The sequence below is a fragment of the Homalodisca vitripennis genome, chromosome 5, assembly GCF_021130785.1.
Source record: "Homalodisca vitripennis isolate AUS2020 chromosome 5, UT_GWSS_2.1, whole genome shotgun sequence".
Lineage (NCBI taxonomy): Eukaryota > Metazoa > Arthropoda > Insecta > Hemiptera > Cicadellidae > Homalodisca > Homalodisca vitripennis.
In genome coordinates this window covers 146,590,339-146,604,711 of record NC_060211.1, presented here as the reverse complement: position 1 = coordinate 146,604,711, position 14,373 = coordinate 146,590,339, and the positions used below count along the sequence as shown (strand labels likewise).

The following is a 14,373-nucleotide window of genomic DNA, read 5'->3' as shown; positions in this document are numbered from 1 at the left end:
TCAAACCAGATATGTAATTCAATTCTGTAGCCCAATAACTGCTAGTCATGAAAGCAGAATCAAGTTAGCATCTTGACATTTCCTGATTTATTGTTGACATTACTACAGATTAATCCATGCAAAAAAATATTACAGTTTAACCTGACCAATACAGATCCACACAACTAAGTTTGGAAATAGTGTTTTTAAATATTTATTTAATTCCTGAAGTTTCAAACAATAAACCTAAATCCATATTCATGTGCAGCTTGATGTTACAGAATAGGCACAACAATGTGTGTGTTGTTTTTATGTTGATTTGTAAAGTAGATTATATTTTCTTGTGAAGTGTTTAGTATTTAAACATATTAAATGTAGTCTTTCAACTTGGCCAGTTTAAAAACTTAATGATTAATAATGAGTCTTTGTTTGAAGTTTGTTCTTGACAATGGAAGGATTGTAAAGGAAACAGGATTTTACTGGACATTTGCCATTGTTTAGTGATACAATACAATCAGTAACATTACGTTTCATGAATTGCAATCATTTACGATCTCTTCTTCAGGTAAATGACTAAACTAATGCATGACTATAACCTAGGTTAAAGTAAAAAAAAACATACCAGAGCGTTGTGATATGCATAAGTTAGGAATAACAACAGCCATGTTATGTGTCTATTTCATGAACACTAACTCTAAAACATGCACTTAATAAAAGCCAAACGCTAATTATAAAAACCGAACTACAGAATACAGGTTACAGTAGGTCTGCACTAGCTGGTCAACCAAATTGAACTGTTACAGATTGCAGACTTCGAAACATAGTGTTACTGATTGTATTGTATCACTAAACAATGATAAATGTCTGGAAAATCCCGTTTCCTTCAGTAATGAGTCATAGTATCATATATAAGTGGTTCTGTTTAAAACTTACATTTTCTATTGGTACCAAACCTTGCAAGTTTATTTAAAACTATAATTTTACTGTTTTAAAACTTGTTTAGCTTTTTTAAATACTTTATGAATTTATTGTTGTGAAGTTCTCTGATTAATTTGAAAAATTATTTATTTTGTAAACACACAAAACTTCCATAAGACGCTGTTACTGGAATTGTACATACTGGAAAATGTACGTTTAACAATATAGTTGTCTCAATAAAATAAAAACACATGCTGCAGAACATGTTTTTAAGTACCATGAACTCGCACATTACGCGATCTATTTAGAAATATAGCAATAAAGATACATGATGAGATCTATACAAGAGTTCTCTTCAGAATCACAATACTTTGTGCAGTTTCCACGGCAACAGAAGCAGCGCAACCCTAGTGTGTGGTCCAGCAAATCATCCCTTAGCACAGGGTTCCGTTATCATGGCGGCAACCTTCACAACACCTCCACCACTCCCAGCCCTGACTCTGGGAGGATATATCTCTTCCAAGGTTGGTTAATGTTCTGGCCTTGCACGAGAATAATATATAATGTGATTAATGTCAAATTATCAAATCAAATTATACTTTTCAACTCACAACAGCTGAACAACAAGATAATCGTTACATAACATACGTAGTTATGGTGAGAAGGGTTGATTCAATTGTGAATTCTGAGTTCAGCTCCAGTTCACCTTCCTTTAAATGCAGCATGTGAAATTCGTCACTGTCTCAGACGACTCCTGGAATGTTGTCTCTGATGTTGAAATGATATAAAGAGAACACTTTGAGCTTCTTCGTCTGCAACTTGTTTTGGATCTCTTCAGACGAACATGACTCCAGATTACAAAAGTCAAGTCTGTGGCAGCATTGGATTTCAGACAAAATATTGCCTACTTTACAAATTTTGTATATCTAAATTCGTACTCCTATTAAGGAAGTAATGAACTATTCATCAGTGAAGTTGCTGCATTTGATTTATTATAATTAACTGTGGGGAACTAAAGCACGTATCAGAGCAGGCAAGTAGAGACTATCCTTAATTTTAAGGATATATGCCCTCACCTTATTAAGATGTAACCTTTATTCATACTTTTAAGGGATTGGTAATTTTATTGTGCCACATTAGGATGTCACCTTAGTTTTCGTCCTTTTAGATAGTGATTTAGTTCATGCCACTTAGTGCCATTACTTTTGTGGTTGCTCACAACAATATTGATTCATAGTGAATTGTGCAATGTTCTTTGCATAGCAGTTGGTCTCAAGCGTAAATTTATTATTACTTAAATATCAGTTCTATGATGTAAGTCCACTTAAAGATTGAAATACTAGCACACAAATCTACAGAAAACTTTGGTGAAAGAGTTTCAAAATAGTTTAAAAATAAAATAGTAAGTTTTGATTATCTAGATTAGAAAATGTGTAATATAACTTTTTTTTTATGCATTACTCTTTGGCCTATTCTATGATTAATTCAAAATTATTATGACTTAATTAGTATCCATTTGAATTATTTATCCATAAGTGGGTATTTGTCCAGTACTGCTGGGAAAGTTCAGTTCTATTATTTGAGACCCGATGCTGTTTCTGGACATTGTGTTTTGATCAGAAAAAGTCTAATTGGGTAGCCATGGGCTTCTTCGAAACGATAAAGAGTTATAAGTGTCTGTGGTTGTTGAAAATGTATAGATCAACAGAGTCAGATCATTTGTAGTTCTGGGTTAATACAGTCCTGAACGTCATGTGAGACATGGAAGGAACATCGTGGGTATAGATAGAGCAGGTTCCATGAAATAATAAATAAGCACAAGTATCTGGAGCTCTGTAGTATGGGTGGGAAAGGACAGATCGACAGTGTGGGACTAGATGAAATTCTGAGTAGACATGTTTTAGAGGAATGTAAATAGTGAGTACATATTGGTGTCCCTCCGAAACATGTAGTATTACAAGTGTTTGTGATTATCTAGGATTGCTGGGAAAAGATAGATCGACAGTGTGGGACCAAATGCAGTTCTGGGAGGATGCGTTCCTGGATGCTGTGAGCCAGGAGAGAGACATGGTGGGGATGGACCAAGGCCCCACGGAGATGATGGAGAGGTACAAGTGCCTGAGTGAGACAGAGCGGAAGAGGTTAGAGCACGAAGAGGACCGGCTGCTGTCCACCATGCTGTACAACCTGACTGCCATCATGCTCATGGTCAATGTCACCAAGATGGAGCTGAGACGCAAAGTAAGGAGGCTGCTGGGCAAGAGTCATATCGGTCTCGTCTACAGCCAGGAGGTCAATGTTCTGCTTGACCAACTTGAAAATCTGGTCAGCATCTATTTCTTAGTTGAAATATTCATAAAAATATGTCATTGTATTGTCAGTTTAGTTGTAATTGTCTAGTAGGGGAGCCCACGGTGCTAAATCGGGATTTACTCGAGCGGCATAGAGACCTATTGGGTTGCGAAGCTTAGATTACGGTATTAACAAAAAAAAAAAATTTCATATAATATAAACCTTTTCATCGTGTGGGGGAAGCGGCTATAAATTTTTTAAAATTGTGAAAAAAAACTGTTGCATGGACATACTCAAGCACGTCAGATATCAATATCACCTATGTCCTGCGTGTTTTTAAAAACTTACGTATGTTAATCTGACCGTTTTCATGATGGGGGTGGTTATAAATAAGGGTTAAAAATTAAAAAAAAAAAATTAATCGAGCGCGTCAGGTTTTCTGAGGGGATGTTGAGTGAATGTAAAGAAAGCTCTTTTATATAATCTGACGATTTAAAGGTGTCGCAAACGCGCGACCATTAATAGAATGTGCAAAAAAATTGCCATTTTGAAAATACTCATGCGCGTCAGATTAAGATATATATGGTTTATCTTTATGTCTTAGACGTACTGTCTCATAATCTGACGATTTATCTAGAGGGATTTACCTAATCTGACGATGGAAAAAAAAATTTTTTTTTGAATTTTTTTAAATGATTGAACTTAATTAAATTAAAAAGCTCAGGAGTTGGCATGCGAGTAAAAAAGGTGTATGTTTTAAGAAGAATAATTGTTTTTATTAGAAAATGATTATAAAAAATTAAATTTTTTTTTGAATATTTTATTTTTAATCATCATCTTCATCGGTAAAATCATCTTCTAGAATGTTACTGGATTCTCCTGCTCTGTAAATTTTTAAACAGTAATATAAGAAAGCTGATCATTTTAACATGAAATTAAAATATTGGTAAAAAAAAAAAAAAATAGATTTTTTTTTCATATCTTATAAAAATGGTATTAATAGTTTTGTTGATGCAAGAAACAATTAATGTTATTTTGTTTAAAATAAATGATTTGTACAACTAAAAATTTAGGTGAAAAATTTATTTAATTAAAAATAACTCCCCAATTTTCCGAAAGTTTTTAAATTTTTTCAGCGGGCAGTTAAAAATTTTTTGAAATATTTCTCATATAAAATCACATTAACACTTACTTGTCTGTAGATGTACCAGCAGATTCAGCAGGAATTTGTGACTGAGAGCACACTCCAGTAACAGGAGCATGTGAATCAGAACCATGCTCAGAAACTTCCATTGCATTATCACATTCCACTACACTTTGCTGTTGTTGTAAAGAATGAAAGTTTACCTGTATTTTTATATCTGCGAATAATTTATAGCACTGTGCAAGATATACTTCATTTAACGAAGATTTTATCAAAAGTTTAAGATCATCGTACGTTGTTCGGGATTTTCGGAGAACCGGTTTGCTCCGACGATAGTCTAAAAATATTTACACATTTTTGTAATGTTTCTAATGTGAATTTAAATTGTTTTTTCTGCAAAGTAGTTTCACTACAAAATACACACATTACCTTAGTTTTCACTCATAGTAAATATCTATAAATTTTAATTCACATAATTTATATTAAAACTAACAAAATAAGTAAAAACTTTAGAACAATACGTTGTAAACAATATCACGCCACGAACGAGTCTGTCATGGCAACCAAAACCAGAGTGGGAACGGTGTAAGAGAAGTAATAGATAGAGGAAAGAGCGAGAGAGAAATAGAGACGCGGAGAGGGGAGTATAGGCATCATGTACCAGCACGTAATAAACTTCATTGATAATTTTTTGTTACTTCGGCTTGTAAAAATCATCAGATTATATATTTTTCGTAATCCTTAAATGATTCTCTTCAAAATAAAAAAAAAAAAATAGCCACGCTCGAGAATCTTAAGACGACGTTTTTTTTTACAACTTTGCAACCCTTCCCCTTCTTTACGTCACTCTCAAATTGTCAGATTAGTGGAATGTACACGTTTTAGCATGTAACTAACTCACCTCACCTTAATCTGATGCGCTCGAGAATTTCAGATGATCAATTTTTTTTTACTAATCTTGATCCTTTATCCTTGCTGGGCGGCCATATATATAGGGCTCATAGTTGGTAAAGGTTCTTAACTGGGTACAAGGTATCCCCCTGTATACTAATCTGTCGCGCTTGAGTAAATCCTGAAACCCCCCCCCTTGGGCTCCCCTACTAACCAAGGCCAGAATATAATACAGGCTGGAGTGCTGTCTTACACCCCCAGTTGCTACGTCACACTATCCATCCCCCGGCTGTATACTCCTCACATATTCAACATAGCTGATTGACTATGAGCATGTGGATCATCTATTATTAGTTGTCTGGTACAAGCTCTTTTGTTGTATAAAGGTCTACAAAGTATGTGTACCAATTTAAAATCTAATGTTAAAAGAGCGTATAACCTATTTTAATAAAAAAACTACTCTAATAAAGGAAAAATGTTCTCTTGCTAGCATGGAATTTAATAACCTTCAATTAACAAAGGAAAACTATAAAATATTAATAATTATGATGTCAATCGTTTGCTTATTCCCGACCGAACGAAGTGGAGCGGTCGGTCAGGTCTTTTGACGTCACACTATCAGGACTGCAAGTTGTTTAACAGTCTAGCCTTGAGTCACTGAATTACAAACAAGCTTGAAGAAATTACAGTTACTATTGAAATTGCTGGTAGTTTGCCCAGGCCAGATATTAAGTTATTTAAACTAACTAATTAATTAAAAACTTTCAAAATAAAGTAAAACCTTTCTTATTAATTAACCCATAATAATATGCACAATATATACTAGACATTATAAATCACAATCAACTTACGTAGTTAATGTGATGCCCTTTAAAAAGAATGGTCAAATTTAAGTTAATGTGTAACCTAAAAAAAGTAATTATCAAGGTAATTGGTGTCTTTCTATCTTCAAAAATGTTCAATTAACAAGAATGAGGGTAGAATTTAGCTACTATTTAGTTAACTCTGTGTTATGTGGTAATGTTTTAACATTATATACAACTTGGTATATATTGAACAGAGCAGAGTTTCTGTTAATAATATATCGGATAAAGTGATTTTCATCCCTCAGAGGTTTTTATATTTCTTTGTTTACAAAAAATTAACTCAGGTATAACAGCTGAACTGCATTTTGAGTTAAGTTGAATCATATAGATAAGTACCTACATTCTAAAATGCTTTCCAACAATTTTTGTCTATGAAGAGAGTGAATTTTTAACAGAACAGAATCTCTTTTTAATGGAAACATTTATAAACCACTCTTCTATTGAGTTTAATGTATATTACCTATTCCCTTATACAGCATGGCAATGACATAGACCTGAAGCCGCTAGGATCACGGCAGTCACATCGACAGAGCTTCACCGTTCACTCGGGGTCTGACTCTGCAGGGGACCTGCTGTTCATGGAAGTGCGTGAGGACGGTATAGTTCTGCGTAGCGTAAATGGTGTCATCGTGGAACGCTGGTGGTACGAGTACCTCGTAAATATGACCTACAGCCCCAAGAACAAGGTCTGTTGTTCATCTGTATGATGACCATTTTGTTACAATTTATGTTTGCTTATCAAATTATTAAAAAAAAAATGTATTTGTGTACGTACAGTCTTAGAGAATTTTCACACTTTTTACAAAATGAAAAGAAATGTGAGGAGGCTTTTTCCAGTTGGTATGCTTACAGGCCTGTAAATTTCAAACCACAATCACATTATTTCATTTTAATGGGCTGACTGTTATATAAATTCAGTGTTACATTGATGTAAAATAATACTATTAGACCCAAAAATATTAATAACTTTTCATTAAACTAAGTAAGATATTGTATGATAACAAATAGATAGGAATAACAGCAAACTTACCTTGAAAACTTCCATCTAGGTTCTGCTGATTTGAAAAAAACACATGAAGACACATAAAAGAAAACATTAAAGTTAACTATAGTACGAGATATATCAATGCAGGCCTGGGTTGTGGCGTGGTGTCGCCAGATGTAAAGGAAGAATTATTGCATATGGGATAATTGACTGAATTCAACAATCGAGTGATCGTTACTGCTTATCTTTACTTCTCATCTACCTTATTAAATCCTTGACCCTTCACGATTTAAATTAACACATGTTTTACACTATGACAGAACATGAGCAAAAAATAATAAACTAATAAAAACACGCAGAATAATAGATCACCGTATAACAAAATGGATGTATACAACTAGAACGAAGCGAAATGTCATGTTGTCGCCTGATACTGAAAATCAGCTGATATGACAATATGGTAAAGCTACAAGGTGAGAGGAAAGTGGGGTGTGGTAAATGTCCACATGGCCAGTCTTGCAGTGATGTGTCTCATAGAATTTAACTGAAATATAACCCAAAATAAGTTGTTTTACTGGTTCTCAGAAAACAATATCCTTTACTCTGCCAAACCATCATTTATACATCTAAGTTCTGATATACAGTCTAATTTCATCCTGCAATTAAGTACTTTGTTTAGATATTTTTCAAAACTAATATTTACTTAGCATATAAAGTTGTTCATAGTTTTTAAGCTGTACAGCATAAAGCTTGATTTAAACTTTTATCTGCAAGGGAGTTGAACAAGAATGTTCCTCTTTAGGGAATAATGTTTTGTAAGAAAGAAATTATAAGGTACCTAAATAAAACCTTTTGATCAGAGTGTTTTGTTTCAAAGAATTTACATTCTGAGCCTTATTGCAATATTACTGCGAGCCTCTGCATTTGCTCTGTATCTATACATGACTCTGAGTCAGTATCGAAAGTATAGAAGAAACTACTGTATTTTATCAATCTTCTTATAAAAATTATATGATATCAAGAAATTTGTTAAGCCAAGTACTGAGTATTAAAAACTTGCATAACATTTAAGAGTGTATGATGAAAATACACAAAGTTTATTAAGTCTCTCCTAGAATTAAAAAATGTCCATATATTTTTGTAATAACTTAAAAGTTAACTTATATATTTGTTTAGGTATTATGTCTGTGGAGGAAGAACAGTGGCCAAACCCAGCTACACAAATACTACACCAAAAAAGTAAGTTTTCATCTAAAACTAGACATTTTACTTTTCTTATCCATTTTACAACTTAAATTCACTTGCCATCTACTAAAAGAGCCGGAGATAGATGTTTTTTGACCGGAGTAGGTTTTCAAGACCTACTATGTGTGTATAAATTCTTGATCAGGGCAATAAGTCAAACTCAAATTTAATAACATAAATACAATGGCTCGGAAGTTAATTTGAACGGGCAGAAGGAGACAATTTTTGATTGAGGTAAGCTCCTTAGATCTAAGTGTGAGAATATTTTTTTTTTTCATCGGAACAAGGCAAACTGCTATGACGCAGAAATATCTCGGACCAGAAATAGGAGCTTTTTCACTGAAGTATGTTCATTTATTTATTTCCTGGATATTTATTTATTTACTTTCTTGATCAGGTTTATAAGACAAATGAAACAATGATACCATAAATACATTAGAACGGAAGTGAACTTAATCAGCCAGAACTAGAAGCTTTTTCGCTGAAGTAAGCTTCTAAGTTATACATAAATACGCCTATATATTTTCTTCATTGAGACAACAACGCAATTTCAATTATATCACTGAAAATATCTAATACCGGAAATAGTTTACAAGGGCCAGAAGTAGACGTGTTTAAAGCAAAGTCAGGTTTCCAAGACCAACATATGTATAATGTATATATTTTCTTGATCAATGCAACAATGCAAACTTAACTGTGGAGTCAAAAATATAATTCATTTGTACCAGAAATTCTCCTACACATGCAAATCTGATATAAGAGTCAGTTACGTTACTGTATGATGTTGCAGTGCAAAGACCTGTACTACTGTATCAAGGAGGCGATGGAGCGGGCGGCAGCACGTGGACAGGGGGCTCTGACAGGCGTTGAGCTGGGTGGAGAATTCCCTGTGCAAGACCTAGCGTCAGGCGAGGGTGGCCTGCTACAGGTCTGCATGGAAGGCGTGGGGCTGCTTTTCGCCAATAGCAAGGTGAGGTGCATGTCTCTGTCATGTTTTCAGGGCCTCACGTGGTCTTTCTCACCAGGTAAGTTCAATACAGTGGGATCACTTCAGCTATAATTCTGGAGAAGTCCTTACAAAATCTCTGGAAGTGCTGCAACTTACGTTTGTTTACATTGCAACAGCCTTTCAATTTCCTTCTATAAGCTTTTAACCTTGATTCAAATAAAAATCGTTAGCCTAATTCACTCTCTGCATATCAAGCCATCTTCATCACTGACTCCAGTAGAATTATTAATGTATTCAAATTTAATTTATAAATTATTTTTTGAAAATTACGGTATCAAGCCTTTATGCCTGGTTTATCTCAGTTACCATTAAAATGTTATAACATTTTTGGTATGTCAGACTATTTTGACTTGGAATTCATGGGAATAGCCCATAATTGTACATACTGTAATGACATGTCATTATGAATATTCGTTTTCGTTTATGTTAGAAGACAAAGAAATATTTTACCAGCAGTACTTATGCAGAAATACGCAATATGTTTATTGATTAGCAACTTACATCGGAGACAGTTATAAACGCAACTCCCTCTTACACAAACTTCTGTGTTGAAAATTTATCAGAATGAAATAATAATAATAATTCAGCTTATGAATTTAAAATTGAAAATGTCAATATAGGGTCTAAAACCTAAAACCCAGAATAGTTTCAAATTATTTATAAAATGATTATATTTAAGCAAATAGAACTGCAGTTTGTGTCTATAAATATGCTTCTCCTTTGCTTTTCTCTGATTTCTTAAATTTTGGAATATTCACTCTCACATGTTCATTGACTCTTTCATATTCCTAACATAGTTATAAAGGGAAACTTTTTCATTACTTTATATTACATATTGTTAATAATAAATTTATTAAATATTTAATTTTTACAAATATGTGCTTGTCCCAAACATAATATTATTTTGTGTACAAAATCCTTTATCTTCTCACCTGTGATTCTTCTATTACTTTTATACTTGTCTGCAACTCTTTGAGTGCCAGATATTCAGCTGTGCTGTAACACCTCTCTGGCGGGTTTGTTTGTTTTAATCATACAGAATAATTAGTAATTTCGTTAATGATGTTTTCATGAAATTGATAATTAAAATATGTGAAATATATGTGTAAGGATTTTCTGTCGGAGGCCGCGTGGTAAATTTAATCTGCATCCAAATAGTCATATTATTCAAAATAATCTATTTCAAACTAGTCCTTCAGGATAGTTGCATTGCCCAAAGCATAAGTCTGAACTGGGTAATTCTAAAAACAATGACATGTCTAGATCAATATGTCTTTTGTTTTCATGCAGTTAACCTCTGCCATATCAACTCAAGCACTGAACATACAAAAAAGAAAGACACAATACTGCAATAGAACACACACTGAACAATGTGCTGTGTTGATTGTGCATTGCAACACTCACCATGCTTTGGTAACATTGTCACATTTAGGTGTTAACATGCAGTAGCTATCAAACAGTGACACTGTTGAGTTTTTTTTTAGCAAACAGTACTATGGTATAATTGGTTTATCGTTGTCTGATATTAAGTAACCAGGCAGCTAACTATTGGAAACATTTAAACATGGACATGGCAGTTACACATATAAGCGGATTTACTCGTGTTATTAAAACGGCATGGCAGTAAAAGGGTTAGATGGTTTTGTTTTAAATCATCATTTTATGAGGAGAGAATCTCAATAATTCAAGACTAGCTATGAGATTACCTAAACCCATAAAAAAGAAATGATAAAATGATCAGCACTATAATGCAACTTACTATTCTGCTAGAAGACCCTATTAGGACAAGTTTAAATTGTTTATGGTTTCTAGCTCAGAAAGTTTAGATATAGGTACAATTCTCTACCAATCCCAATCTCTGACTAAATTTTGATTTCCCTTTATTGAATATAAAATCTTACCAATAAAATGCCAAAATTTACTAATAAAAAATAATTTTTAGATATATTTGAAGTATTAGTATCTTATCATTAACTCAACCTCCACTTGGGTGACTGAAATTTGTCATCATCTAATGAGACACCCTAGGATTCTATAATCTAAAACCAAATATCCTATCATTATACTTAATTTTTTATATATTTAAGAAAAAGGAGAGGCCAATCTCCTTTTTAGTCTTATTCTGTCCTTTCTTATGAGCCACTAGCCTGTCAAACAGAATAAGGGAAAGACTCGGTACTGCACAAGGGTGCAGTAGTGTTAAAATAAAAAGTGCAACAGTCACAGACAGGATTCGAATCTGCGCTATGTCTAACTCATACTCAAAGTTCGATGCCCTTGACCACTTGGTCATCAGCATATTTAGCTTTGATTAACATGCTCTTTGTCAAATTTTGATGTAACTTAGAATACAGTAATTGGTAAGAGTATTACACATTAGGTAGCTAGTGTTGATAATGATACTCAGGAAATGTAAAAATATTAGATATATAAAACAAAAATTTTTAATTCCACGCTTGATCCTTTTTCTATCTCTATACAGTGGTAACCCTTATGACAAGAAATGGTGGTTATCTTTTTGTGGATAAGTTATACACATTTCAGTATTTTAAAAAGAAAGGCTTTTGCAGTGAGAACAATAAGTAAAATATCACAAAATTTTATTGAATTGAGAGTATTTGTCAACAGAAAATTTATATTCAAAAACTTCAATTTTTCTTTATCTTGAGATGTTTATTAAAATTATACATTAACTGTCAGCATTAAAAAAAGAGTGTGTGTGTGTGTAGGGATTTATAATTTTTTAATTCCACTAGAATTTATCTTAAATTTGTTTAATTCTAACTAATTATGTAATATTTTATTCAGATCAGTTTAAATTACATTAGATTATTTTGTACATTTTTCATGTACTGAATTGTAAGTTCAGTACCTCTTAAGTTCTGTTGGAAGACAAATACTTTCCATGATAATTCTATTGGAAACTAAGTAACAAAGAGTCAAAACCAAATTGATTGAACTCTTTTGTTGAATTTGTGTTTTTGAAATGAAACAGTTTTTCAGTTTGTTGTGCTTTTTAGCATCTTTCTTCAAACCTTTCTTTATAAAATTCAATATATTTTCTTTTGTTATGTGTCTGTATGTGTATTTTATTTTGTACATTTTTATTTGTATGACAATACATGAATATGCAAGGACCACTCAAATATTCCTTAAATCGCTTCAAACTGCTTGCTCCGTTAATTTACAAAGATCAGCTCGACCCTAGTCCGAAGTCTGCTTTGTGACATTTTGTCCACTCTTAAGTCATATAAACTAAGGTAGTACATTTTTCAGCATACACCATTTAAAGTCTTTCAGTTTTTGTTCAGATCTATCGATGTTTTTGGTTTTTATACAGTTTCCTTTCTCTATCTTGTCTATCTCTCTATCATTATTTAATTATGTTTCGCATGTTTTATCGATTTTTGTCTTTGTTTTGTCCGTTTTTGGATGTCGTCTAAAAAGTAAATTCCTTACATTTTCTTTTTGAGAAAGAGGTACGCTGTATCGATCTGCATCTTTCAACGGATTCAAAGTGTTTTTCATTTTATTTTTCTTGTTTGTATCGCTCTCTTGTTTACAAGTTTCTACACTTTGTAATGACAGAAGTACTCTTTTACACTTTATAAATTTTATATTTTATATTGACTTGCAAAAGTTTAAGGAGCTTTTGAGATGGTCCTTAATCTCTTTAAAATTTCCAAAAATCTTCATTAAAACAAGTGATTAGGTAAACTCTATAGGCTACAATATAGTTGTAGGTGTTTGTAGAGAACAAGGGCTCATACTAGTTTTGTCTTCTTTGTTCATGACTGTGGTTCCGTTCGGATGGCAACTCCTCAGGATTTCGAGGTACTGCACTGTTTTCTAGATCTCACGTTGTCGTTCATTCATTTTGTCTTTACGTAGAGCATTTCCCAACTTTACGTTTATTGTTTTTTGTTTGTATTTCCGTTTTCAAGCCCATTTCTTAGTTGTTTTGTAGATTTCCATGTTTCGTCCGCTCAATTTGTCCATTGCGCAATTTTATTGTTAAAATGTTTTAGACATTTTTGTTTCTTTTTTGTTGTCTAGTTATTGGTGAATAATTTGAACATTATTTTCAGTTCTATGGATAAATCGCATGGGATGCACACAACTAGCCTCCTCACTAACCTGACTATAAACTGACGTCCTGGCCATCTCATAAGGTTGCCTTAAGCTTTTATCATTTCCTGTGCCATAGCAATTCTGCTTTGCATCCCCTTTAGTTGCTTTTCTATTGCTTGTTGCCTGGAAGTTGTGTTGTGTATTGCTTGTGCATGTGTTTCTTGTAGATATTATCAATTATTGTAGATTATTTAAAAATTAATATGAACCAAACAGAAATAATAACATTGGGATTTCAAAATTCAAACTTGTTTTAATATTGTCCACAGAATATTATTAATTAAGACTACTTTGTCTGAAACCATACTATTTTATAAATTTTTTATGATGTTTATAATTCAGAAATTTACAAAAAGATTTCTAATAATATTATTTACAAAAAATAATGTATTCATTTATGCTTTACACCATTTTTAGTTTTTGTATATCAAATTTGCATAAATTAGTCTCAGAACATTATTAGTTACATTAAATAATCAATATTAGACCAAAACACAATAGTTTGGGTTTCTTTGGGTTTTATAAATTAGATAATCTATTTTATCATCAACAATCAAGAATATGTTTAAGTTGGAATAGTTTTTATATTGGGAGTAATCTTTCTTACAACAATCCTAATGATAATTTGATGGCGTTATTACAGTTCTTCGTAAGGTTGGACCACATACGAAAGTGTTTCACACAGAAAGGTGGCATCTTCATCTTGGAAGAATTCAGTAAGTAACAACAATTCTTACATACAATATTATTATTATTATATACTAAAGATATCAAATTATATTCTGCCCCTATAGAAACATGAGCACCTGAAAGTTAATAAATTTGTAATAAGTTAAAGCAAATGTTTTAATTGTTATTTTTATTACTTTTGAAAGTGACAAGTCCGACATCGTTGTCTGCATTACTAATTAAG

The 14,373-nt window shown here is 32.6% G+C and overlaps 1 protein-coding gene across 18 annotated transcripts in view; it reads left to right on the top strand.

Annotated features, from left to right (window-relative positions):
- Positions 1 to 14,373, top strand: part of LOC124362985 (MAP kinase-activating death domain protein) — a 191,780-nt gene that overhangs the window by 165,095 nt on the left and 12,312 nt on the right. For 13 of the 18 annotated variants that reach the window (XM_046817926.1, XM_046817917.1, XM_046817928.1 and 10 more), the window contains 7 exons: positions 1,277 to 1,421; positions 2,876 to 3,222; positions 6,567 to 6,776; positions 8,252 to 8,314; positions 9,111 to 9,290; positions 13,155 to 13,163; positions 14,104 to 14,176. In XM_046817926.1, coding sequence (XP_046673882.1) covers positions 1,277 to 1,421; positions 2,876 to 3,222; positions 6,567 to 6,776; positions 8,252 to 8,314; positions 9,111 to 9,290; positions 13,155 to 13,163; positions 14,104 to 14,176 — 1,027 coding nt within the window. The remainder of the gene's footprint in view (positions 1 to 1,276; positions 1,422 to 2,875; positions 3,223 to 6,566; positions 6,777 to 8,251; positions 8,315 to 9,110; positions 9,291 to 13,154; positions 13,164 to 14,103; positions 14,177 to 14,373) is intronic. The other 5 variants (XM_046817924.1, XM_046817931.1, XM_046817930.1 and 2 more) reach the window with 1 other exon arrangement.